The sequence below is a fragment of the Alligator mississippiensis genome, chromosome 1, assembly GCF_030867095.1.
Source record: "Alligator mississippiensis isolate rAllMis1 chromosome 1, rAllMis1, whole genome shotgun sequence".
Lineage (NCBI taxonomy): Eukaryota > Metazoa > Chordata > Crocodylia > Alligatoridae > Alligator > Alligator mississippiensis.
Genome location: NC_081824.1, coordinates 322,709,039 through 322,737,026, shown reverse-complemented (window position 1 = coordinate 322,737,026; position 27,988 = coordinate 322,709,039). Strand labels below are relative to the sequence as shown.

The 27,988-nt window shown below is 43.9% G+C and overlaps 1 protein-coding gene across 1 annotated transcript in view; it reads right to left on the bottom strand.

The window, feature by feature from the left end:
* Positions 1-27,765, bottom strand: part of ACE2 (angiotensin converting enzyme 2) — a 37,091-nt gene extending 9,326 nt beyond the window's left edge. The window contains exons 1-14 of the mRNA XM_019495142.2: positions 27,496-27,765; positions 20,476-20,640; positions 18,019-18,112; positions 17,258-17,401; positions 16,212-16,324; positions 13,575-13,683; positions 13,245-13,342; positions 11,394-11,560; positions 8,845-9,071; positions 7,126-7,270; positions 6,401-6,499; positions 4,949-5,071; positions 4,457-4,629; positions 1,974-2,032 (exon numbers count right to left, since the gene is read on the bottom strand). Coding sequence (XP_019350687.1) covers positions 1,974-2,032; positions 4,457-4,629; positions 4,949-5,071; positions 6,401-6,499; positions 7,126-7,270; positions 8,845-9,071; positions 11,394-11,560; positions 13,245-13,342; positions 13,575-13,683; positions 16,212-16,324; positions 17,258-17,401; positions 18,019-18,112; positions 20,476-20,640; positions 27,496-27,666 — 1,887 coding nt within the window. The 5' untranslated portion in view covers positions 27,667-27,765. The remainder of the gene's footprint in view (positions 1-1,973; positions 2,033-4,456; positions 4,630-4,948; positions 5,072-6,400; positions 6,500-7,125; positions 7,271-8,844; positions 9,072-11,393; positions 11,561-13,244; positions 13,343-13,574; positions 13,684-16,211; positions 16,325-17,257; positions 17,402-18,018; positions 18,113-20,475; positions 20,641-27,495) is intronic.
* Between the last annotated feature and the right edge of the window lie 223 nt (positions 27,766-27,988).

Here is a 27,988-nt window from a genome sequence, read left to right as displayed (position 1 = left end):
ACCTACACTCACTAAAATAAATGAGAGCTTTGTCAAGTATTTCAATGAATGCAGGATTAGGCCCATAGAAACTCCTCTGCCAACGTTACATAATACGCACAGCATTACTTGTTACAAGAGCCTTTATTGTCACCATTATATGCAATAACACAAGGGGTCTGTTGTGTAATTTGGACCGTTTCCAAATTTTTTTGTGAACATGTCCCCTCATTCACCAAATATCCAGCATTTCACTGCTGAATCAAAGGGCCCCCTGATCCTTTGCATTCTTAACTGGAGCCAAACAGAAGCTATGAGGAGAGAAATTCACTGATGCACAGTATTTTATGCTGCTGTATTTGTGTCAAACAGCTCTAAAGCCATCTTAACCTCACAGTTAAATTAGGTTTAGGATTGCTGGTGCATTGGCTGGGCACAACGGAGCAGCCAGTGCTAGAGCTGAATCTGTCTCATTGTGAACTTCAGAGATTCCTATGTAGGAATCTTCCTGACCTGCTTGCTAATGCAAGGAGCCCTTGCCAAAATCATTTTCTTGTGAGCGTCACCTGGGTAGAATTTATGGGAAGGCAGGGAGTTACCTAATGGAAACAGCTTGTAATTTGGCAGAGCAGGGACTGGTTTGAAGAGAAAAAGAAAAGTCCCATGCTTCACTCCTTGGAGCTTGGGAACATATTTAATATACAGTCATTCAAATTAAGTACTCCAAATAAGATTGTATTACAGCTGCTCAATTGCACAACAAAAAGAACAGGATGGCAAAAAAGCCAAGCATAAAAAGGAATTAAGGTAAACATTAACTATAATGACTAATAAATGCGTTGTAATATGGAGACAAGGTTTTCATGGGTGATATCTTTTATTGGACCAACCATTCGCTGGGGGAGATTTTAGACCAGCTTTTGGGCGCACAGTTTCTAGTTGGTCTAATAAAAAAATATTACCTCTGCCATGAGTTTTGATTGCTTTCTCAAGAGTCATTCCATGTTACTTCTATAAGTTTTGAAATGTATCTACCTCAACTCATCAGGCTAGATAGCAATAAAAATAATTACCAGACTTTACATGCAAGAGTGATAGAACTGGTAGTATCTGTTTGTGTGATAAATAAGCCCACATTTGTACCAACCAATGGCTTCCTACACCTAGGTCTGAATTCTAACCACTATTGTTTGAGTCTAATAGGCAAGAAGCATCTGCCTAATGTGATCCCATCCCCAAAAACAAAAGCTAGCTGTAATGAGAACAAAGTATTTGTTTTTAAAGACATTACACAGCACTTTTGTGAATAATATAAAAAGGAAATTACAATAAAGAGAAAATCCTCAACCAGACATTTAGCTTAAGTAGGTGGGCTGAAGCAGTCAAGAGTCAATGCTTATTAAGGGAGACGCCTTCCTTTGCTTCACTGTTTCTAAACCCCATAACAAATACAAACAAGATATTTCAGCACATGGGTAGTAGACAAAGGAGGGAATGAGGGCAGCAGAGTTTATGTGAGCCTGGAAAGGTTACAGCAAATAGTCAGACAAAAAGCTAGAAGTAAAAGTGACCTGGGACCTGTTAGGTGCCTAAATGCACTTAGGTGCCAACTACTGCACCTTGCTCAGGCCTCTGAATGAACATAAACATGCTGACCTTCATGACACAGCCTCACCTTAGACTTCAGACTCACAGGAAGCAGCAAGCAGGAGGTAAGCACACCCACTTTGCATGAACAGTTTTTCAGAGGATTTAGTAGGCTGAAATACAATTACATTGTACTTATGTTCTTAATAGGTAGAATATTATCTGGCCCTTGATATATGACTTTTCCAGAGGAACTCCAGTGCCTACTGTATAAGATGTAACTTGATACTACCAGATTGCCCTATGACTGTTAAAACAAAACAGGAAATTAAAAAAAACTACAGTAATATATTGGTCTGAGTCTATTCCAGAAGACCCCATCCAAAACGGTGTACCTAAGTACTTACTGCCTTGTCTCCGAGTGCTGATTTCAGACTGATCCGTACTTTGATTGCATTGGCAGCATCTGTTTTTAAAAGAAATAAGCATTGCATCAGAGTTGCAAAGTCAATACTACAAAGCTGCTCCCTGGTATCATTAGTGCTGAAGTGATGGGCTTTTATCAATACATTTTACTTTCTCACAAAATAGTGGTAGACACTACTCTGTACTCAGCCACTAGGATGTGCTGCATACTGACTGCAGCTTTGGTGTTGTGGTTTAGTAGTTCAGCATTACACTGACAGCCTTGGGTAGGATTCCAGTGCATTGAATAAAGTATCTTGCAGTTCTTACAATTCTTTCTTGAGTCCCACTTTTTTAAGATAGCCAGCAAAGGAGAGAAGAAAGGAAATGGCACTTAGCATTCCAAGCTGGTTTGCACAGGTTCAGGCTAGACAAAAATGCAGGCAGGATTTTAGGCAAGGATCAAGGTAAAGGATTTATAGTTTCATAGTTTCATAGCTGGTAGGGTCAGAAGGGACCTGAGAAGATCATCAAGTCCAAACCCCTGCCATGGCAGGAAAGAATGCTGAGGTCAAACGGCCCCGGCTAGGTGTCTATTTAGCCTCCTTCTGAAGACCCCCAGGGTAGGAGCCAGCACCACTTCCCTTGGAAGTTGGTTCCAGATCCTAGCCGCCCTGACTGTTTAGTGCCTCCTGATATCTAGACTGAATCTACTGTCTGTCAACTTACGGCCGTTATTCCTTGTTACTCCCAGTAGTGCTCGGGGTAACAGGGACTCTCCCATTGCCTGCTGGTCTCCCTTGGCCAGTTTATAGACAGCCACCATATCCCCTCTCAGCCTTCTCTTGTGATTAAACTAGGCAAGATTCAGGCAAGATCTAGGAAGGAGCAAGCAGGTTAGCAGAGTTCCAGAAGACCAAGAGAAACAGCCCTTCAATCTGCTTGCTCAAACAGCTCTCTGCTGTCGAGTCTGAAGTTATCTAGGCCAATGGGCCTTGGGCCTTCTTCCTGAGAGCCCTAGGGATGACTCAGCCAGTGCCCAATTACCTCCAGCTAGGGCAGAGAGCATGGCAGAGAGCTAGCTCAGTCCTTTCTGGGCCCAGATTAATTGCACTTGCAAAACCTTGCAGCCTCAAACAATCATTTGTCCCTCTCTCTTTTTATGCATACTGAGTTTTGGAGGCAGTCAATATGAAAAGGAATATCTTTAAAAGTTGCCCCTCTGTCAATATATTCATTACCAAGGTCAAAAGTTCTATTTCTTAGAATCATATCAAGCATGGCTCAGGGTGGATCCAAGGGGAGTGCAGCAGTACAGTTGTACCCCTCCTTCTACTACCACTGTCCCTGGCTGACCAGGGTGCAGGAAGAACCCCCGAGCCATTCCTGTCCTGCTCCAGCTGTGTGGAACAGCTATGTAGAGTGCTCATTTGGAGACAGTGGCAGTAGCAGGTGGCTTTTCTCTTTCTGCACTTGCTCTCTGCCATCCTCTATAACCCCCACTGGTTGGGGAAGGCACTGGAAAGAGGAACCTGCCCCCAATCACTGTTGTCCCCAGCTGACTGTTCCCAGTGCCTTAGTGCCTCAGAGCTGCTCATGAACCACTCCCACCACAAGCTGCCGGAAACAACTGTATGGGCTGCTGGGGTTGGCCAGGGAAAGCAGCAGCAGTGTGCAGGTTCCTCCTTCCAGGGCTTGCTTCCCAGCCAGCAAGGGACACCTGGGTAGCAAGCAGGGAAAAGGGGCTGGAAGGAGGAACCTGCCTATCACCCTGGCTGTCCCTGGATGAGTCCAGCTTCCCATGCAGCTGTTCTGCACAGCCCTTAGCTGTAACAGGGCAGGAACAGCTCTGGAGGTATCCCCATACTTCTGGGGACAGCAGCCATAGCAACATGTGAAGACAGTGGGCAAGTCCCCCGTCTTCATAAGCCTGTTCCCTGCCCGCCTTCCCAGTGTCCCCCACTGGTCTGAGGACTCCAGTTACACCTTGTCTCTACCCCCCACATGGTCCATGCCACATATGCCACCCCACTTTGCTAAATCCTAGACCTACCCATGTCAATCACAGTAGTTGACAGCAACACATAGCGCATCTATACGTGCATTGATGTGCCATTGTTACTGAGCATTAAGTTTAGTACCTCTACTATGAGATACTCACTAAATGTGCAGTAATTGGCACTACTGTGCAGTAGCACCAGCACATGGTCTTTTCATGATGTTTAATGAGCAATAGACTAATTCTACTGTGCATTAGTGCATTAGCATGGCTTCTGCCGTGACGCGCCAATGCATAGTAGAATTAGCCTATTGTGCATTAAGCATCTTGTGTGTATGTGCCCACAGTCTCTGCACATACTGACTTCCTTGTTATTCAATGAAAACTCTAACCTTTACCCTCTACTCCCAACTCCAGGAACCTTCACAGAATGGAAGAAGAGTATCATGACATTTCCTGAACTGTATATATTAAAGAGGTACGTACATGGTGTCCAGGTTGTATTCCAGCCAATGCGCCTATTGGTGTTATTCTTTTGCAGCCACTGATATAAGGGCTCAAAGTAGTGGAGCAAGGGTGTTGCATTCATTGTCTTTTCTCCCGTCACACCTTCTAATGCCTGGGTCCATGGTTGTGACCTCCCCAAGGAAAGCATGTTCCTGTGTATGAAAAGAAGGGGAAATGCTGCTACAGTCCATCTATCTGCAGATTATTTTACCAGGATCTGGTCTGGAAGTATTCCTTTCCTCTTCTGATTTTTCCCCACTCTTATTAAGACAAATACATTTCCTTCTCATTAAGTGAAAACTAAACTCCTGAAGATCAGATCCTCCGCTAATATAATCTAATGTAATCAGACTCAGAAAAGGACCTCTTATCCTCGGGATAACTCCATGATCTTTAGTAACATTAGCAGGGATGCATCAGACTTAGGCCTATTATAATTTCTTTTATACAGCAAATTTTGTAGTTTTTTACCGCAATTTGTCACCAGCTGCCGTGGAATTGGTAATGTCACATTTGTAAAGAGGACCTGTATGTTTAGCAGCCTTGCAAAGTGCCTCCTGAAACTGGAACTGATAAATGGTCCTTGTGTAATATCTAAAGGAAGACAAAGGAACAGAAACAACATGTTCCATTAAGCATTTGGCAAAGAAACAGCCACCATATTCTCACTCGTGTGTGTTAGATCCTATCATGCTGTATTTTCAGTGCAGGGAGAGCCCAATCTCAGAGCACTTCATCAACCCCCAGTGCTGGGAGAGCACAGCCAGGAACTTTCAGCTGATGTGGCCCCCAGTCACAGGAGACACTTAAAATCAGTCCTCACTTCTGCTACCACAGCACAGTCTGCCCACCCTGGTTTGGGGAGAAGCTGGGAGCAGAGGTTTGGACCACAGAGTTCTGGCTGCATTCCAGAGCAACACCTTAACCTGCATGTGCTGGAGGGAGAAGGTGAGGAGCAGGGCAGTTTGGGATGCCTGGAGATCTGACTAGACACTAGGCTTGGAAAACTCTGTGTCTGCACAGAATATTGATGGGTTCATGGAGGACTGGCTCAAAACAGTATTTGATTTTCCTGGGATGCTTTTGAAACATTCCCGAAATTTAAGCTGGTCTTAAGTGGTGTGCATATCTAGACTCTTGGGGCACCTATACACATGCCTGACACTTTCTCCCATGCATGATAATTCATAGAAGGAGCTTTAGTTCAAGCATCCCTGCCACCATTTTGAAGTGTGGGACGCTGAATACATGAAGTGCTGCAGGAGCTTTAATTAGAGTGGCTCCTAAGAGCTGCTCTAATTAAAGTGCCCCCCTCCTTTACCCCGGAGCACATGTAAAGATGACCTTGGGGCTTAAAGTGTGTTTAGAGTGTTCTATCTCATCCATCTCCACCTCTCTAATATGTAAGTAAGTTACCCTACAGGTAGGCTGTAGTGGTCCTTCATGATAACCCGAGATGCCAAAATCCAGTGCAGCAAAAAAGCCAAAATCTGTTTCTGATTATACAATCTGGGGTTACAATGGCTTTCATTCTCCACTCCCATAGGTGGATGGGGGGTCCCAGGGAACCAACCACAACTGTGCCTGTGCTGGGGCTGGGAGGGGATTAATTGCTGCAGGAAGAAACAACGATACCCATTTTTACTGGTTTCATGCTAGGAAGAGTTCCCCTGTGAAGCCAGAGATCTCAGCTAGCATTTTCCAGGCCACTTTGTCCTGCATAAGAACACGGCCTTATGAACGGACACTGGTCTGTGGGCCTGATCCTAGAATGGAAAGACTCCTGTTGACTTCAGCAGGCTTTAGGTCAGGTTCTAAACAAAAGAAGACTTTGACCCTAAGAATTTAACCCAGATGCTTTAGTCACCAGGTGCTTGTTGTATATCCCACAATGTAAGTTACAAATGTAATGTAAGTCAGTACCTTATGAAAGAGTAATCATTGGCCACATGGAACAGGGCTGCAGGGTCACAGTATGTTTCGTCATGAGGCACTGGTTCAACCACACCAACTATTTCTTTCCTGGAATAGGGAAATAAAAATAAAGAGGTTTCTATTAGTCATTCACAAGACAAAATATATATGCAAGTAATCACTGTTCATATCTTTTTTACCTTCCAAACAGAAATTACAAATGAACTAAATGAGGCTCCTAAACTGCTGTTGTTCTGTGTATAGAGCTTATTCTGAGGAACTGATATCCTGAACTGCACCATAAAGACAGACCCGCACAGCAAGATCTCTGAAACGAATGACCTCATTCCAGGGAGACATTTAGTCCACCCAGCATCAGGAGTACCAAAACCCTTATCTTCAGTTAGACAGCATTTCAGTGCCACTTTAACACATCTGATTAGTTTTGCTAAGTAACTTGGGATTCCCATCTACTTCCCTGACTCCTTGTGTACTCCTGAAAAATGAAAGCTGAATTATCCCTGTGATGATTTGGGGCAGAAAGTCTGCCAAAGAGATGAGAGTCAGAGAGGGTAGCTGAAGACTTAGGGAATAACCCAGCTCCTGCTTGTTAGGACCCAATCATGGCAGCCTGAAGTATGTTCAATAAAGTGAACTTAACCAGGGTAATGTCAATCCCTGGGCCCTCCTCCCAACCTTTCTCAAAAGTCCATCTTCCTGTTCCCCCTACATACTTCATGTCCCACCACTTCTTCATCCACTCCTCTTTTGGAATGTCACCACGAAATACCATCCATCTCCACTTCTCTAGCATGTAAGTAAAAGGCATTGTTCCAACAATTGTGAGGGCTTGTTTGAGTAGGAAGTTGATGTCAGTATCTAAAAAAGAGCAAAGTATAACTGTCATGAAGACATGGGTGTGACAGGGACCGTCCCGAGGCCGATCTCTATATCGGACCACCCATCTGTCCTGGGCGGTCCATCCACCTACCTCGCATGCCATGCCTTGTTGTAATGAAAATAAATACATAGTTCTAGGTGAGATGCTTCCCTCTTAGTGTCCAGGGTGTACTACATGACTCCAACCTTCCCTTATCATGTCCCAAGCCTTGCAGGTGTCATACTACTAACATCTCCTCTATGCGACCCTCTGGTTCCAGGCTCTCTGGGTCCCTTTCTCTGGCTCCTCATTGTCATGGGGTTCTCTGCTCCCTTCTCTCTAGTGCCTAACTGGTGCTGGGCTATCTGCATCCCTTTCTCAGGTGCCTCACTGGTGCTGGGATTTCCATGCGCCTTTCTTGGGTGCCTCTCTGGTGCTGGGCTTTCTGCTCATCTCACTGGGCTATGCCCAGTTTGTATGCCCCTTTCTCTGAGCACTAATGAGCACTAATGAGGCCTACAAACCTCCCTTTATAGCCTCATCCTGGTCCACCAGTACATACAGCAACACAAGCATAATCCCCCTGGGCTATAACATAACACTGATAATAAAGACCATGTTCATAGATTCATAGATTGTAGAGTCGGAAGGGACCACAATGGATCATCATGTCCGACCCCCTGCCCTTGGCAGGAAAGAGGACCGAGGTCAGATGACCCCAGCCAGGTGACTATCTAACCTCCAAGCTAAGTGATAGCACCACCTCTCTTGGAAGCCCATTCCAGATCCTGGCCTGTGAAAAATTTCTTCCTAATATCTAACCTAAATCCACTCTCAACGAGTTTACACCCATTATTCCTAGTCACTCCCTGGGGTGCCTTAGTAAACAGCGCTTCCCCTATTCCCCGTTGACCTCTCCTAATAAATTTATAGGTGCCCATAAGATCTCCCCTCAGCCATCTCTTGTGAAGGCTGAAGAGATTCAGCTCTCTCAACCTCCCCCCATAGGGTCTATCACAAAAGCCACTAATCATGCGAGTGGCCCTCCTCTTGACCCTCTCGAGATTCCCCGCGTCCCTCTTGAAGTGTGTATAAGAAGAAAAGAGAACCACGATAGTGTCTCCTAGTCCTGGCTACCTTATAGGGTCATAGACCCTTAGTCCTTCTAGGCAGCAAAGCAGGTGACCAAAGGTCTCTAGGTAGCTGTTGAAGGCCATGCTCCTTCCCTTAGCAGTCTTCAGAGAGAGAGAGAAAGAGAAACTGCTAGCTCCAGCCTGATTTTATATATCCCCAGCCCTACTTCCTTCCGGTCATCTGACCACCGGCAGGAGCTGGCCAATTATCCCATTCAGCCATTGTTCAAGCAACCTTCAGCTGTGGAGCTCCGTTTAGCCTGCCGGGCCCACCAGCCAGGCAGTTTCTGCCCTTAAAGGAGCAGTCACATATTAGTGCCCTGCTACAATGAGTAATGAATAATATTACCATATGTAACTGGGATGGAATTTTCAAAAGCATGCAGATCATTTCCCCATTTTGCTAGAAAATACAACATGAGTGTGTTATAATGTCTTACCACTGTCTTCCTGAAAAGTAGGTTCTAGAAGGCCAATAGATTTCAAATGCTCTGGAGTAGCTGCAGAAAGTGACATGATTTCTCCTACTGCTTCATGGAATCCTTCATTAGCACCACTTCTTAGGAGGAAAGTAAGGTTGGAGTATGCCATGTCATATACAATATGCCCCATCTCATGATGTGCTGTCAGGAAGTCATCCATAGTCACTTTGGTGCACATCTTGATCCTGTGTTCCAATGCAAAGTGTTTGCAATTAAAAAGAAGCAGTAGTGCAGCTATGAAATTTCAGTTCAGTTTTCAAGTACTGGAGGGTGCCATTTCAGTTGCAAAACAACCTCAGTAACTCAGTTATGAACTCTGTAGGGTTTGGCATGCTCATGGTTTTCCAGTGTATTCACCTTTTGGCCTGTCCTGTTTTTGATAACTCTCCAAAGGTGATTTGGAAGAAAGTTTAATCACAATACCTTCAGTTGCTATTAAATTCTGCAGAGACAAAAAGAATATTGCTGTCCGTGTCATACATGGTGATGTAAAAAGTGACTGAACTCCAAAACTTGGCTTGTAAATAACTGCCTACTGAGCTGAATGCCCATTGCCAAGTTTAAACAATACAATAATATTATTGTATAATACTGGATATCATAATACTACTATGAGAACTAACAAATACTGGTTACTATACATGAAATATATCAGCTATTTTTGATGTTCCAACACTTTGAACAGCTTCTACAATTTATATTTAATTAAAACCCACCAGAAAAAAATATTATTCTTTCAAATAGGGGTGCACCAATAAAGATTTTTTTGGCCAATACCAATAGCCAATTATTAACCAGACATATTGGCTGATACTGATCCAAATACCAAAATGCAGCCTGGCAGCTTGGAGAGCAGCATCCAGCCAGTAAGTCTGTGGGAGGAAAGGGACATGGTGGGGGGGCACATCAAGGCCACCACGGTGAAAGAGGGAGTGGGGCTGGGGCAGGTGCTGCCCAGCTGGAGCTGGGGTACAGGATGGCGCCACAGGCAGCTCATCTGGGAGCATGGGAGGGCAGGAATGGGGGGTTGGCTCCTGCCACTGCAAGCACCCCCAGGGAAGTCATGGAGTCCCCCAGATTTGTGCGTGGGGTGAGGGCAGGCTGCCCTCTGCGAGCCAGTGCTGGGGGCTATGCCAGTCTCTTACTGGAGTGAGGGCTGAGCCAAGGCTGTGCTCAGGGTAGGCAGTGGTGGCACTAGAAGGGAGGACTATGGGGGAATATGGGTGGGCTTTATTATCATAGTCCCCACCAGTGACACCGCCACCCCCCTCTGCCCATGCCCACCCTGAGCGCAGCCCTGGCCCAGCCATCCCACTGGGAGAAGCCAGGTACAGCCCCCAGCCCCAGCCTGCAGTGGGCAGCCCACCCTCATACTGTGCACAAATCCAGAAGGCACCATGACTCCCCAGCCCTACTCCCTCCCTTACCATGGGGACCTCGATCTGCCCCCCCAAACGCCTCCGCCCTGTCACAGACTTACCAGCTAGACACTGTTCTCCAAGCTGCCAGGTGCATTCCTAGCCACGTGCATACTATGGTTTCATGCATGCATGCACCATTTATCGGTGACATTATCAGCCACATAGACTAAAAAAAGGCTGATTGCTGATAATGTCAATTTGCCTTTTATCGGTGCCAGTAGAGTGTGGAATGATATACTGGTGCACCTCAACTTTCAAATGTAGATTCTCTTCGTGGCCACCAGATGACACTGATGCAAGATGAAAGATAGGTATCTTTCAGACCCATATCACTGACCAATATTTTGTAACCTCCCATTAATCTGATTCTCTCTTTGTAGGGTAACTACAACTGATTTCAAGGGGAGATAAAATCTCCTCCAAGGAGCCTTATTATATATAAATTTACATTCCTACTATATACTAATTAATTAAGTACATGGGGTTCATCTACACAAGATGTTAATTGGGCAGTAGCCTAATAATGTTGCAGAGTAGCATGTCACAACATGGGCAGTGCTAATATGTTACTGCACAGTATTATTAGGCTACTGTGCAATAGTGGCACTAAAAAGGCATTTGTCGGCACTACAGTGCAGTAATTTCAGTTACTGAATATTTATTTAGTACTTGATTATACAAGTACTAAATTAAAAATGCAGTAACCACTGTGCATTAATGACCATGTAGACATGCCCATAAGGATATATTTTTTCACTGACTTACATCTTAGAAGGTCTCAGGAAATCATTGTTCATTTGTGATTTTTTTTTTAAGTTATGTGAAATTGTTTCTTTCCCTAATTTACAAGAGTACAAATAAACTCCTACAATTTATACAAGGGAGTAATCCACTGATCCCTACAGAACAGGTTGCAATTACAGACTTAAAATCCTTGAACTTCTCTAAACCTTTAATTTTATTTTTAAAAATATAAAATTAAGGAAAAAGTGGTAAAATTAAAGTAGCAGTTTGATTCTGTGCAGAATATACAGATGTGTACACTCTGTGAGTACCTGTAAGAAGGATTCACAGTAGTTTCAGTACCTGTAATCCTTCATTCCCATATCCCAAGCTGTAGGATGGCAAACCACCTTTCTATCATTAGGCTCAGTAAGCATAGAGTTGATCCAGAAACCTGGAGTCATTGGAGGGAGGCCAATGGAAACAAAAAAGTTCTCAGCTGCTTTAAATATTTTTGAAGCATTCCAGTTCTGAAACAGACAATGATAATTTGGTTATAATATTAACCAATCTCTCTATCGGTAGTCCAATCCCACAATGCCAAAAACCAGCCCAAAGGACTGTACATGTATTGCTTTTCAACAACTTCAAATCAAAGTCTGTTTTCAAATATGGTATTAGTTTTCTCTAACAGCTAGACCTGACAACTCACCCTAATAACCAGGGATCCTTGTTTTCTCTGATTTAAAAAAGTTCCCAATTTTTGGTTAAAAAAGTAATCCCAAACCCACATTTTTTCTGTGATTTAAATGAAATACCACTATATGTATATCTATATATTAGTGGCATTTCATTTTAATAATGAAAAAATGTAGATTTGGGGTTACTTTTAATCCAAACATTGGGGATTTTTTTTAAATCAGAGAAAACTAGGATCCCTGTTCATAACCCAGGAGCCAAAATAGAAAATGTTAACAGGAAGATAAGATGGCAAGCACTTATTCTTGTCAGTAATCTAGAGGATTTATAAATCAGAAGTAACTTGTCAAAGATGGGGATGCAACATGAGTGTGAGAAGAGAATTGGGCCTGTAACCAAGAATTCAAAGAAACAGCATATCTCAGTAAAAATAATAAATAAATAAGAGTACAATTTAGGAGTCATTTATCAGGCCATAGCTATACTTCAAATTCTAAATCTTCCTCCAAATTTCATTAGCAATGACCTACTGCTGCCTTAACATCAGATACTAGAGCATGAAGAGAGGAAGTAGAGTTCAGTGGTTAGGGTATAAGCCTGAGATGTAGCAGACCAGATGCAATTCCTATCTCTACTCTGCTTTTCTTCTGGGCAAAGTCACTTAGGACCAGATCCCCCACCTCTGAGCATGTATATAGGCAGCCACTTGAACACAGAGGTTTTTCTTTATCTTCATCCCTCTCCAAAGCTTAAAGTCTGATCAAGGCTGGACACTGGCATCTCCATTCACTTGGAACCCACACTGCCTACCTTCCTTTGTCAGGACAGGCTCCTAACTACATAATTCTTTAAGGCTAGTATTAGAGCACACCTCCAGGAAACCTCTCCTCAGCCTGATGGGATTCAAGCCTATATCTCTTGCTTCTCATAAGAGTACCAGGTTGCAGAATTTCAGGCTACAAATTCCAATGCAGCCTTATTGTACTAGGACTTTACTAAACAGTCCCTGTTCTTAGAGTTAGCAGTATAAGGAGATAAGACAGGAAAATAGGAGGAAAACAGGAGGCAACATCCAAATGGATTGACCAGAATGATGCCTGGTAATGACTGTTCAGTTCAGACTATGTTGGGTGGGATTCTATTTTATTGGACTCTCTATACTCATAAAATATCAATCTGTGGAACAGATGCAGAAGAGGGGAATGGATTCAAAACTGAGACTGAACCATACAAGAGGATAGAAAGAGTAAGAGGGGTCAAGGAAGAGTAGAACAGATGAGAATCAGACAGATAAACACAGGGGAAGAATAAAGGAAACTATGAAAGGATGTGCAGACAATAATTCAATGCCTAGGACATGACTTCACCTCAGGCCAGCCATAGTATTCCAGGTGCAAGCTGAAACATTTGATGTATTTTAAATGCTATCTAAAAATGTCATGTACAGAACCACATGAATCACAGCAAAACCGAATTTTCAATGCAACCCATTTTAAGTCTCACCAAAAGCTTTACCTTTTCGACCATTGTATTAGTTACATCAATGTTTGGTTTGTCTGGATAGGGAACTGTCAAGGGATACAAATTTGTCCAGAATCTCCCCCACATGTCACCTTCAATGGAAAGGGAAAAGTTACAAAAATGTAAGTGCATACTATATCATGCTTACAATCAGTAGTGAGTTATTAAATTTGTTTCATTGCATATGTTAGCATTTTCTTACACTTACTCAGGCTGTACATTGTATGTCTTACTGTATATGTAGCTGTTTATGTCCTCCACCCCATAAATATTTATGAAACATTTATGAAAACAAGCTTATATAGTAAAGCTTCATTTTCATACCAAGTAAATGGGCAGGAAGACATCCTGTTTTGCTGATGCGATCTGAGCCATAGACCTGTTCCAACTTGTATCTCACGTAAGCATGCAGTTGCTGATATAAAGGTTTTATCTGAAAAGACAGAAAGGGGATATAGCACAGAGGAATTAATTTATCTAAATCTACATCCTGAATGTAGAGCCTAGAAATTTAAATCAACTTGGGGGGGGGCTATTGTAATATACCTGTTAAATAATCTGAGCACATGAATACAACGTTCAGTGACTATATTTCAAAAAGAGGAAGATAGCTGTGTTAGTCTGAAGTTAGTCAGAAGCTAGGGTCAGTTTGCATCTTTATAGACTAACTAAATATAGAGAAAGCCCAAGCTTTTGTAAACCCAAGTTCAGATGCTGTAAAAGGATAGCATAAAGTAGAGTATAAAGTAGGGTGAATGGTTAGAATACAATAGGTAGAAAAGCAAGAGGGAGAGTGAGGGGGAAGAGGTATTGGGACAGTGCTGTGAGAGATATACACACAAAGAACCCATAGGAACAAATGGGTTACAAAAGCTAATACAAATAATGGGATAAGAATCGATAGCCCCTGTTTAAACTATACTTAACAGTCCAGTTTGTGCATGATTTCTTGTTCTGCAATTCCCCATTCAAACTGGTTTTATTTTTTTTCTGTCTGAGAACAGCAATCCTGAGGTCAGGGATGGAGTATCCAGGGAGGCCGAAGTGTTCTCCCTCAGGCTTTTGTGTTGTTCTGCAGCAGCTGATGTCAGACCGGTGTTCATTCATTCTTACACATAGAGATCATCCTGTCTGTCCAAAGTAGACAGCAGAGGGGGATTGTAAACAGATAATGGTGTTTATGATGTTGGTAGAGTTGCAGGTGAATACACCTTGGATACTGTACTCCTTGTTATTAGATCAAGTGATGATGAACTCCAGAACATATCATTCATTTTCCTCCACAGTAAAGGGAGGACTCTCGTACCTGACCCTACTGATACTGCTCAGGAACAAGTCATATGGTAGCTATATAGTGCCACTTAATAGAGGTCACTATAGACCCATGGCTCAGATATACTCTGTGGGCATGTCCAGATGAGTGTGGCTATGTGGTATGCGGTGCTGCATTGGGGGCGGGTTGGCACTGGGAGATCCTGGTGTCAAAAAACCCCATGCCTTAAAATAGCAATGCAGTGCACGTCAGCAGTGTGTGCCACTGGAAACTGGAGCTTGTCTAGCCAGAGCCACACTCCGGCTGCCAGCCAGGCTCCATGTTGCTGGATCGCCATGGCTGCAGCCTGCAGAGGCCCTTGGGGCCCTAGCTAAGGCTTCTGGGGCCAGCCCAGGTGCTAGCCCCAATCTCCCCTACCCCACCTGGGGCAACATGCCATGCGCCAGAGTGTGCATGCACAGGCTTTTCCTAGGAACAAGCTGCAGGGGCATATATTGTGCTGCTGCTGTTTGTTCCCAGGGAAATGTATGTTCCCACTCATGGGGACGTGCCCTGTAAGGCCAGATGCAACCTCCATACAAGAGAAGGACCCCAAATTACCTGAGTTATCTCTATGGTTGGATTTAGAATTTCAAAAAGGGGGGAGTGCAGATCGTGAAGTGCTTCATCACAACACATATTTTTCTCCAGTAAAAAATAAAATAGAAGTTTTACTAATATGTGAGGGGCCTAAGGCTATATTATTATTATTATACCTTAGTTTGAAGAAAAAACTAATAGAACTTCCTGGGATGATTTCAAAACAATCTGCAGGGCTGTGAAATAGGAGCGTCATTACCAGGAGCAGCAAACAGATAGCAGAATTTCAGAACTAAAGATAGCTTGGTTGGTGGAACATCAAGAGCATTAAAAAGAAGAGAGGGTTATTAACACCTGTGGAATGAAGAGCTTAGAAGGATGAGGTAGATGACAATGAGCCATGAAGTCAAGTAGCTCCCTCAGCATTGCCTGACTAGAAATGCTGCTGCCACTTCCAAACAGCCAGTTTCAAACTCTAGATGGAGCAGGAATCAAAGAGGGGTTCAAGTGCACCAGTGCACCTACCCTGGATCTACCCCTGGTTATCTTTCCCCCTATGCAGCAAGAAAGCATAGGTTCTGATGCTTAGCTATCTTCCCACGGTTGCCCCCTGGAAATGGGATAAATAGACTTCGGAATAAATTGAGGCCTGTTGGACCAAGGACGGAAGCTAATTTTAGCAAAGGGGCCAGGTTCACGTAAATTTGGGGCTTGCCCCAGATTAGCCTTGAAATTTTATATTCATGCAAATGTAGAGCTCCAAATGAAAGTGAAAGCATTGTGAAAATAATAATATGAGAGAAGTAATCAGCCACGTTAGTGTGAAGTCAGGCAGAAAGACAGGGTAGATATGCACCTTATCTGATTCAGTCAATAAGGTGCAAAGCAACCCTACTTTTCACCATAACTATTATGAGCCAAACCAGTCTGTGCCTCCACAAACCAAAACCACCAGACTTGCCAGAATTTTACCACTCTTCCACAGCATCAACAGCTCATGTTGGAGCTATTGATTCTCCTCATGAAAAACAAACCTGTAGAAATAGCAAAAGAAGCTCATTTCCCCACAATAAAGAACTATCCCGCAAGACTTGGCGCTGAATCTGTACCTGCTCAAATGTCCGTTCTACATCATCAATGAGCTGGTTACGACTGTATCTATATTCTGGAGGAAAATCTGTTTCATAATTTCCTCTCCAGTAATCTCCATAGTCATTATAATCTGTAAAACAAAGCCATATTCTTACTTACATGAGGAGAGGGTGATGTAGGTGTTTCAATCCCCTGAGGCAGTACGGATACAGTCTAGACTGAAATCTACACAAGGCCAGTGGTGTTCAACTTCTAGCCTGCGGGGCAGCAACATCCACCCCACAGATCTGAAAGTTTGGCAACAGGGGAATGGTGTCAGCAGTAATAGCAGCAGTTTCTTCACCACCACATTTCCAGAACCAGGGGGAGCCTTGCCGGCTGGATGACATGACTCCATATGCCAGATCATACCACTGTGCAGGGTCACTCCATGGCTGAATCCAGAGTATGGAGTCAAGCCAGCACACTTGCCAGGGCCATGGCTGGATCCAGCATGCTGGATCACACTCATAGACTGACCACATGTGCCACTTCTATGCAGGATCTGACCTAAAGACTGACCCTGCCTATGGGAATCAGCCCACAGATCAACCCTGCACCACTCTTCTGGCCCTCAATACCAGAAAGTTGAGCACCACTGACGAAGGGTGTTCTCCCTCTGATACAAAGTGTAGCTCATTGGAAACTGAAAAACCAAGCCAAGTCCACAATTACTGACTCAGAAGTTTGAACATGCAGCTCTGTGTTTTTAGATTTAAGTAGTAAAAGATGCTGCTGTGTCACTGTTAAATAAAATAACAATATAGTCTCTTCAGTATGGTACCTGGTCTGATCTGATTCCTGGCCTGAATATCTACTCCCCTTGCACTTTATGCAGCAAGTTACATGTGTGGAGGAAGTGTAAACTGTGTGTACAATTCTATCCACCCCTATGTGGAAAGTGATGAATCATGATTTTACTTAAGAATAACCTGTTCAATGACTGGGCAAAACTTTAAATAGGCTGCAGCAAATCCTCTTCTCTGCATTTCTGAAAGGAAAAACAAATGTAATTGCAACTTACTATTACTCCTTGCAGCTTCATTTTTCAGTTCAACATATTCTTCATACAGTGGCCTCATCTTCTTGCCAATGTCTGCTCTCCAACCTTGCCAAGCCCAGAGTTTCTCTGAATAATCAGTCCCACTAGCCATAACAACATCCAAACCTGTCATCAGAACACACAAAATACTAAGGTGAGGTTTTAGTATCTACAGTGCTTAAGATTGCAAGTGGGAGAGGAAGAGGGGAAACACCCTGGTCATATCCAGTTCACTCTCCCTTTCAGCGTCCACTCTCTGCCACCGTGTGACACAGGATACTAGGCAAGATGGACCTATGGTCTGATACACTAAATGACAGTGCTTATGTTCTTATTCTACACCCAAGCGAGTGAATATGTTGGCAAGTGCCCAGTATTGCACTAAGGCATCTACATTACATCTCTTTCAGGGAATATTTGTGTGCAGACCTTTACTGCAGCTTCACTGTAGCATTCTGTACCACAGTCCTCAGGAAGTGTTCACAGGCCTTTGAACTGGCCAGGTGAAGGATCTATGAATTCTGCAATATGTGCTATTTCACTACATTATTCCACATATATACAGTCCCAGCAAAATTGTACTGAACATGAAACAACAACAATAAATAGATCAAGATATCCAAAGCAAGGTCATTTGAAGCAAGATCATCTTTCACTATTAAAAATCTTCTCTGTGCTCTGTTCAACTTCTAAAACCTGCAATATGAAGGGAATTGTATAAACACTATTAATTAATACTGTACCTGGCTCTAGCAGTAAACAGTTAAAAGGATCTCCAGGTTTACAGACAGTCCCAGTACTGTAGATGGTGCTCATCTTACTTAAAATAGAGTTCAGCTGAAATTGAGATACCAGAAATCCCATTTAAAACACTTATTATATACGAAGTAGCAATCATTTAATTAACATTACTTCTTAAAACCTCAGGTCAATAGTCTATCCCTATCAGCCAAGCAGTTAAACATTAGGCCTGTGCGAAGTGGCTAGTATTCGCTTCGGATTTGGCCTATTTAGGGAACAGTGATTTGATTTGGTGATTCAAATCACTGTCCTGAATCAATTCAGCCGAATCTTTGAATCACCCAGGCCTATTCCCCACCTGCTGTCCCAGCCCCGGCACTTTAGAAAAAAAAGCCCCCACTCACCAGGTGCTGCTAGGCAGGGGATGATCCCCACTGCCCCCCACTACTCCACACTGCATGGGGGCTCTGCCACGAGCCCCCGGACCCTCCCCTTCCCCCAGCCCCCCCATGGGTGCCCCGCCCACCCCAGCTCTGGCCCTTTAAGAAAAAAAAACCCCGTACTCACTTGTTCCTGCCTGGTGGGGGCAATCCCCACTGCCCCCTGGTTCCCTGCGCTGCATGGGGGCTCTTCCACGAGCCCCCCCACAAGTCCCAAGGCCACTGCAGGAGCTGGTGAGGGTTTTTTTCAGGTGTTTTTCTTAAAGGGCTGGGGCAGGCAGAGCAGCCATGGGGGGGGGGGGTGCTGAGGGGAGTGGGAAGGGTTGGGGGCCCATGGCAGAGCTCCCCATGCAGTGTGGGGGGCAGCAGGGGTCACCCCCCAGCCCAGCAGCACCTGGTGAGTCTGGGCTTTTATTAAAGCACCTGGAGCTGGGGCAGGCAAGGCAGCCATGGGGGGGAGATGGGGGAGTGGGCAAGGGATGGGGCCTGGCAGGAGTCCCCCCATGGTCCCCTCCCCCACCCCCTATTTACCAGTTCCAAGTCCTGCTCCAGCTTCCTGCTGCAGTGGGTGGGGATTGCCCAAATCATCGAAGCTCTCTGAATCTTTTCCAAAGATTCGGAGAGCTTCAAATTGATTCAGACCTTTTATTGGTCCCTTGATTCAATTTGGATTTGAAGATTCAGCCACTGGATCGAGCTGTATCTCCCCTGAATCGAATCAGCACCCATAACTTTGCACAGCCCTATTAAACATGTATGTAAGCACTTTGCTAAGAAGAGGTTATTTTAAGCGTATGCTTAAATGCTTTGCTAACAGGACAAGACAAATAATGCAATATCTTGGAGTGGGTATTAAGGATCATTACATGTCCTTAAAATCCAAAAGAGTTATGGATTGGCCAGACTATCACTGTCCTACAAGACTATTTGTAGTGGTAGCATCAGCAGCAGTAGTAGCAATAAGTTATATTTTGGGGTCCACACAGGAGGTTTCTAGGTAAGCATATAATACATAATTTTGAATGAGGGGACAAAAGGTCCTTTTGGTGCAGACAGCCTGATTGTTATCTGTATTCTTTAAGTTCTGCAAAGCCTACTGTGTTGATCTGCTTATACTGGCTTATATACAATGCCCAGCACTAGTTGCATCAGAGGAAAGTATAAGAACTCTGTAATAAGCAGATGTAAAATAATCTACTTCAGTGTTAAACCTTCTTTAGTATAAATTTTCTCTATTACTTTGACAGGTTTACACCTTGAACCGTTTCATTCAATATTTCTTTTGAATTTTTGTAATCAAGTCTTATAATTCCCAATATTCTTCTGATCCACATAAATGTCTATACCCTTTTGAATCTTGCTATATTCTTGAACTCAGCTTCCCATGACAGTGCGTTCCACAGGCTACCTGTGCATCATGCAATAAAAGGTATTTCCTTTGAATTTATCATCTTTTACTTTCATGGCTGTCCCTTTGTCCTTATATTTCTGTTTATTCCCCTAGAGCCCAATACTGAAAAGCACAAAAGAATGTGTATAATTTTCCTCATGTAAATAGTTTCATTGAATATCCTGTGACATAAATAGTTCCACTGAGTATCCTCTGACATAAATAAGAGATATATGACATAAATAAAAGTTATAGGTGCATTATGTAACTGAACAAATAGCAGGCTGCAGGGTTAGGCTACTTGAGGAGCATATGTAATGAAACAATCAGTATACATATACTGTAAGATCATAGGTACATCATGACTTGGTAAATTTATAAAATGGATTAATGACATGGTTGCCTGCACTAATAGGGGTGAAGACAGCACAATGACCCAGGGGGTCCCTCACAGTCCTAGGTTCCTATTATTAGCTAGTTGAAAGGTGTGATATCCTTGACAGCAACATGGTGGTTCAGTATGTTAATATGATAAACAAAGAACAGGAATAACGTGCTTTATCACTGCCAGAGGCATTTTGGAATGCAGTGTAATTCTTTGTGCAGTCTATACACATTTATCAACTTACTCTTTGGTATTTTGCTGCTGGTAATGCTGATGATCCTTTGTCTTGAAGAGACTGAAGCTGGAGTCTGATAAGAGGATCCATATTCATATTCTCAACTATTGTGTACTTACTGGCATTGTTAGATGCTTCATCATAAAACTCAGACCATCTGGCATCTGCTTCATTCTAAAACAGATTAATTTAAATATGTTACTCACTTGTAAGAAATCTGGCAAGACAATGTTTCTGGAGAGAAAACATTCTTTCCATGAAGAATTAATTTTGTGGATTTTCCTCATTCTCTCAGTAATGTTAATAATACTTATCCTGTACTGTGTAAAATTTTCAAAACACATTGAGTCTATTCTTTTACAACTATATAGATTGTTATTTTTATTTCAAAGCATAAATAAAACATCCAATATCTCTGCACCAAAAACAGCTTCTATTTGATTCAGAATGGCTGAGCTGAACTCATAGATGATTTATGCTACCATGCACGCTTATCACTGACCTCTTTTCCTCCTGTTAGTTTAACTTATGCACTGGCTATTGTATTAAATTAGATGTAAACACTTTGCAGGATGCCTTCCAGTGCATTTGTGCCATTAATCACACAATGGAGAAATAATCCTTTTGAAGTTGAATTCCCACACTTTGCATTCAATAGTTAATGGATGGAGAGGTAAGGGTCCAAGCTGAACTTAGAGCCTACTCCCTTATAGAGCTGAAACCATCTCGCTGGGTGCATCTACATGAGACGCTATGTTGTTGTGGCACCCAGCTACTGCGCTGTAGGTCATTGCTACGGCACAGTAGCAGCTAAAAATAACTGTGCAATGACTGGACTGCACAGTAACAACTGTGCAGTCTGCCACAAATGTAGACATGCCCACTGAGCCTCTATCTTGTTCTTTCCCCCCTGGTCCCATATATTTTCTGCTCCTGGCTGTCCATGGGCCCAGCTGTGGTAAAAAGTCATAGAGATACAAGTTCAAGCCTCTTCTGGGTGTGAGGGAGCCCTAACCACTCAGCTATTAGGACTAAAACATTATCTCTAGCTAGCAGTAACATTATAAAGGGGGTGTGATTGGGGACCCTTGGGGGGGGCACAAAAATAGGAGCAGCTGCACTGCCAACCGAGCCACTGCCTTGTGCATGGCTGCTGCTCTGGGTGCTCTAGAGTCATGGGCTCTTGCCAGCTACAATTTAGTGACCTCTGTGTGCAGAGCCACATAGCTGCTCAGCCAGCTTGTGAAGGTCCAGGCTGAACCCTGGACCTGCTGAGTGCACTCAGTATATACACATACACTTATATGTTCACACTGCATAGGTAATAATATTGCTACCCATGCTGAAGGGTCAGAAAGACCATTTGTGTGGCTGGAAAAGGCCATTTAGGTGCACAAATGGTAACAGAATTCTGTCCCTCACTCCTACTATAGCAAGCTCAATGCACTGCGCTGCTGCTTACAAAGGGCGGCGCACATTTCTTCCAGCAGTGCACGTAGTCCCTTGCATATGAGACATGACACAGCAGGTGACTCTTCAACCATGAGTGAGACAAGTTGCAGCTTTTAAGAACTGTCTACAGCACAAGGGTGGTGGTCCCAGGGGCTCAGGAAGGCCCTACTCACTCCCCCAACATCTGCCTCAGGCATGCACCAGACCTAGAAGCTCTGGACATGTCTCTCCACACTTTCTTTCAAGCCCCCAGTCTCCAAGGTGCTTGACTGTAGCTTCTGGGGATGAGCCCAGAGATGTTCTACTGATGCACTACTGTGTTTAGAGTATGTCTGTGGGTATGGGTGATTACAGCATAGGTGAGGCATGCTTGGTTTCCTCAGTGTCAGCGCAGAGCAGGGCCAGGAAAGGAAGCTGGCCCCTCTCTGCCCTGCCATGTTGGGTCTCACCCACTGGACCACAGAGGCCCTACAGGGAGGGCAGCAGGGTGAGGAGCCAGAGCCCACAGCAAGCAGCCCACCCCCCCATGGGCTCCACTCCTGCTGTGCTGCCAGCGAGGGAAGGGGACCTGGGCTCCATGCTTTGTGCACTGCTCCACCACAGCTGCTCCTGCCTCCTGCAGGTGGCAGCTGGGGCTCGGGTCTGCTGCTGGGGGCAAGAGACTACGGACCTGAGTCCTTGTTCCCATAGCCCTGGCAGCTGGGGGAACCCTCTAGCAGAGCTAGGGGGGAGGGGCAGGGTGCTGTGGGCAGAGATAAAGGGTCACCAGCAGGGTCAGGGGGCTGTGGTTGGGGAGTGAGGGGCACCCGTGGGGCTGTTGGGCTGTGGCTTACGAGTGGGGGCCTGGACTTGAGTTCTGTTGAGCAAAGGGGGCAGAGGGAGCTCTGATTTTCCATGATAAGAAACCCAAAATTAAATACCAAAATATATAGGTATTTAGAATTTATTTCATTATAGTGATCGAAGCACTGGTAAACTTCCAAATTGCTTTAAAATTGTAACTTTATCAATAAAACACTATTCAATTGATACCTATATATATATAATGGTATTTCATCACTGATTTGGGGGCTTTTATCAGAGAATTTGCAATTTTTATTAGAGAATTTGCAATTTTTAAACAGAAAACCAGGATCCCTAGTTATCAGAATATTCTATACACTAGAGAAAAGCATCTGAGTACTGTGGTGACTGGTCTCATTGTTGAAACCACAGCGCATTCTTTATTATCATGCTGCTCCTGATGAGAGCTGCTAGATGGAGTCTGACTTTATGCATTTGGAAATGTTATAATATTTTCCTTAGATGAGGATGCCTGGGAACAACTTTACAGAAAGACAATGATTAACCGTTTGCATTTCTCCTGACAATCGACATGCACACTTTAAATAAGAAAGGTATCCATGTTTTAATTAAGCTGGAAGCTTCCACAGGGTGCAGTGATTCTGGCTTGTAGTTTTTGAGACTATGAAGCTTAGACTACATCCTCATTGCACTAAAATGTGTTTATTTTTAATCTGTAACCTTGGATAAAAAAAGAAAAACAGCCACAAAAATCACAGTATTTTCTGTTAGGTTTTCAAGTCTCCAAGGTTACAGGATGTTTTTCAATGCAGCTGCAGCCATGAAGAATCATTTAATAAATCAGTCTATAGTTGATAGCTGTTACAAAATGCAATGACTACCTAGAACCAAACGATTGTACTGTATAGCTACAGGTTGAAAGCTAAAATGAATTTTATAGTTAAAATAACACAGCCATAACTGTTAGCATCATTCTTGTGGATATATACCACTGACTTCCAGTCATGATGCTACGATTTGGCAGTCTGGAAATTTGCATCAATACTTAAATTTTCTCAGAGAACAATTCTTCTCACTAGTCTACTGTTGATATCTAGGAGTGGAAACAGACATTGCCTTTCCTAGTGTTTGTTCCACCATAAAAATGTTTATGGCAGTACAAAGGCCAAGCAAACAGATGTCCATACCTCTTGTCATGTCACAAATGCCCAGTGTGTGTGACTGTGACAAAGGTGGTAATAGAGTGTTACTCTTTAATGCATCTCTGTTTGCCTGATGCCAGGAGAGCATGAGTAGCTGGAGCTGCCTGTGTTCTCCAGCCACCCTGGGTAGGTGCACCAGAGGCTTGGAGGGCCTGATCCTCCACATCCCTAAAATTCCCAGACAGGATCAGGCCCCTCAAGTCTCTGGAGTCTTTGGGGGAATCTTGTGGCACCTAAGGTTTCCCCACTTACAGAAATGCACCCCTAGGATCTCCCAGGCACATCTCCTTAAGCAGGGAAAGACCGGGTTATGTGGGAAAAGCCAGAGGTGCTCCACTTATGAAGATGCATTCCTGGGATATCCAGGGCATGTCTTCTTAAGCAGGGAGCCGTGGGCCCCTGGGAGGTACAGGGCAGTGCAGGAGCTGGGGAAGTTACATGCTTCATGCAGAGGCACATGTTCAGAGTGATACAGAGGCATGGGAGCCTGGGAATCCCTGCCTTCCATGCTGCTCCATGCCTGCATCCCTCCAGATGAATGATGAATCAGTGAAGGACTGGTGTGGGTACCAGTGTGGAAGTACAGGGCACCAGGAATTTCTTGGCTACCATGCCATCCCATGCCTCCTTGTCAGGACTTGCACCAACCCATGCTTCATGTGGAAGGACACATCAACACAGGTGTGTCAACAAGGAAGTGAGGGGCAGTGAGGGAGGAAGGGAATCCCCTGGCAAGGGTAGTATCTGACTCCTTGTCCCACATCAGGCCCCTGCCCAGTGTGGAACAAGGGGCAACATATGTCTGTCACCCAATGAAGTGGATGAGCTTTGCCCCGGGTGATCCACTTTGTTTTGGCAATGCCTGTTTCTGTCCTAGGAGTGCTAATTTATGGGAATGGGGATATTGCTTCTTGGTGGGAACTCCCATCCACCCTGATGTAATTTTAGGCCATCAAGTCATTTCTGATAAGCTACAAAATGATGATGAAAGAGGATTCAGATTTAGATTTCCCTGTGTATGTCTAAGTCCAAAATGTAGACATTCACAGTTCCTATCTAATCCTGCACTAAGTTCTCTAAACTCCTCAGTTTCCACCAATGAAGCCTGGTAGGTGTCTAAATTTCTACCACTTGGCATTCACAGAGTTACTGGAGTCTTGATAGTACTGAGCAGCTTGGCACCGCTTTCAAACTTAAGCCCAGACAGAGTTTACAAAATTTGTTCTAAAAAACAAGTATGCACAGGAACAGTAACTGGAAGTTGACTCTTGCACCTCCCAAGCTAATGCCCAAGCTACTTTTTACAGTCTCAGATGATAACTTGGGCACAATAAATGTTTAATTATGCCATACAAGGCTGAATAGATTAAACAAGAGAAATTGAATGTGTCCCAAGCCAGAAAGCCCTGTGAACTTAATTGGGTTAAGCATTCTCAGGGGAAGTGGGAAATCTTTCAGCCAGAGGTGAGATTTGAACCCCAGGTTTCCACATCTCTGGTAAGTGCTGGAATCTCTTGGGGCAAAAGGGAGAGTGGTACCCTTTCTGGCTGTGTTGATGGCTGTGTTTGTACAAGAAAGACATTAGGGATAGGGACAGAAGTTACACATAAACTGGTTGAAGTAATCAGAAATTGGTTTAAACCTGTAGCAGAACAGAAGTCCAATGCACATACATCAGTTTCAAAATGTCTGAAATTGGTTTAAGATAAACCTGGTTGAATGTAGTATCAGACCTAACTGATTTGGGTTAAACCAGTTTATGAATCTTCTGTCTCAGATCCCTTCCCGGTTCAAGTGAAATTACAGTCTCCCAGCATCCCAGCATGTTTTCCAGCCCTGAGTTAGGCTGCTCCAGCAGAGGGTTTGGGGGGAGGAGGAGAGAGGCAGGGACTGTGCCTACCTGTCCCCTGCCCCCTACCCCCAAAGCAAACCCTGTCTGTGGTTTGGGGGCAGGGAGGGGGGTTAAATTTCCCTTCTGCCCTGTCCTGCTAAAAACATACTGCTGGCTACAACCGTGAATTACAAATCCCAGAGGCACCTGGAAACAGGAACAGGAAATGATGAGCAACCTTGCAGAGTCCTGCTTTTGTGATTGTGGACTACAGATTGCAGAGATCTTGAGAGCAGCAGGAAGAGAAAGTGACATACAACCCATGCTGGCTACATGTCAGAGAGCTGTGCTCTAGTGCCCCCTGGTTTCTGGCCTGAGCCACTGCAGGAATGTGGCTGCATTTCCTGAATCAAAAGTGAATGTCTGTCTAGTTGTTTCTCAGTTTAATCTCTGCATCTTCAACTAACCTGCAAAGACTGAATCGATTCAGCCTCGGACTTTTTAACTATCTGTACTTAGCCTAGATGGTGTAGGGACTGAACACAAAACATGCTTCCAGGGAGTGGATACAGCTAGTCTCAGTTGAACCCAGACTGGGGTAGGGCAGGGACACTGAGCAGGCACTGCACAGCCACCCAAACTAGAAAGGGGAAGGGTCCTGGCAGCCTACAGGTTTTATAAGGACTATAAGTTTCCCTGCAGTAGAACCCAGCTAATAAACAAATAAATGCATGCCTACATCACTCTAATTTATCTGAATCCAATATAAAGTTGCCCCATGAAAAAGACGCAGTCAAAATACACCATGGTACATCGCCTGGGTGTGGGTGTTGTGTGTCTTCAGTTATTCTGGGGTAGCCAATTGCTTGTGCAAATAGGCTATTGAGTTCTTGCCCACCAGCTAGTGGTAAAGAGTCTAATAACTCTTACTGTGGTGGCTTCTCCAAGATAACAGCCTCCTCCAGATGCAGCATATAGACTTTAGAAAAGTAAGATGAAGTACACCAGTACTGAAGTGTTGTGTAGACAAGTAACTCCAGGAGAGGGTCTTGGCTGTAACTTCTGAGTAGAACCACACTGTCACCTAGATCTAGGCTCTTAAGTCTCTGTGATAGACAAGTGACACCCTACTCAGACTGGCTGGTTTAAGTTTCTTAGAGTGCCTGCTTTCACAAATCCCATTCCTAGGTGCCAACTTTTTCTGATGCATTGTGTGGTAGAGACATCACTGGCTATTTCTGTGCCCTGGGCTCCTACAGATGGAAGTGTGGTGTGGCAGGATGGTGGTGTTCCTTTAGTACTCCTTTTTCGGCTGCAATAGTGAATCTTCATCTTCATCTTCAACACTGTGTACTACCACTGAAGGGGAGGTGCAGGATATAGGGGAGGATGGGAAGGTGAAGCCCCCACAGGCTCTCTTCTGGTGTCACCTCTCCTGGCAGCCCTGGATATCCCCTGATCATATGCTGTTGCTGGGTGGCTAGCTTGGCACTGCACATTCCAATAGATGGCAGGATGCCTAACGGTTAGGTATTGTTACCTTAAACCTAAATGCTCTTTGTTAATCTACCGCTCAGTAACCACTGACCTAGAATCCAGAATTGAACCAATCTTCAGAAAGGCACAGTTCCTTCTCCTATTAACAATTCTGATTTATGTACAGTAATAAACTAAACTATGAATATATCTATTTAGTTTCTGAAATACTAGTGATATTCACAGACAGTCCTGAGTACTTACCATCTTCTTGGCATTCTCTTCTGTAATGTTGGTGTTGTAGGCCCATGAAGCAAGTGAACTTTCATAATACAGGCCTTCTGCATTCTGATTGAATTGATTCAAAAAGGTTGTCACATTCTGTGGCACAGCAACTGCAAACAGACCACAAAAAACCCAAATGTAGCCCAACATAGTTCCTCCCGAGCCAAGAGTCTCCCAATGGTTTCCTGAAGCAACTGTTTTAATTAACTACTATCCCATCCACCTTTATGCGTAAGTTTGCACCACTTAAAAGGGAAGAACCCAATTTGCTGGACTTTTTTATAGTTTTCAGCTGGGGGAGGACAGAAAAGAAAGAAAAATAAAAACTCAAATAAACAAAAGTCAATGATTAACTTTGAAGAAACATAATTACTAGTAGCATTTTATGACCTTCTTATAAAAGGCTTTTACTTTTAGTTAATATTTCCCCAGTGTGCTATCAGTGATATAGCTGATCATTATCTATAGACTA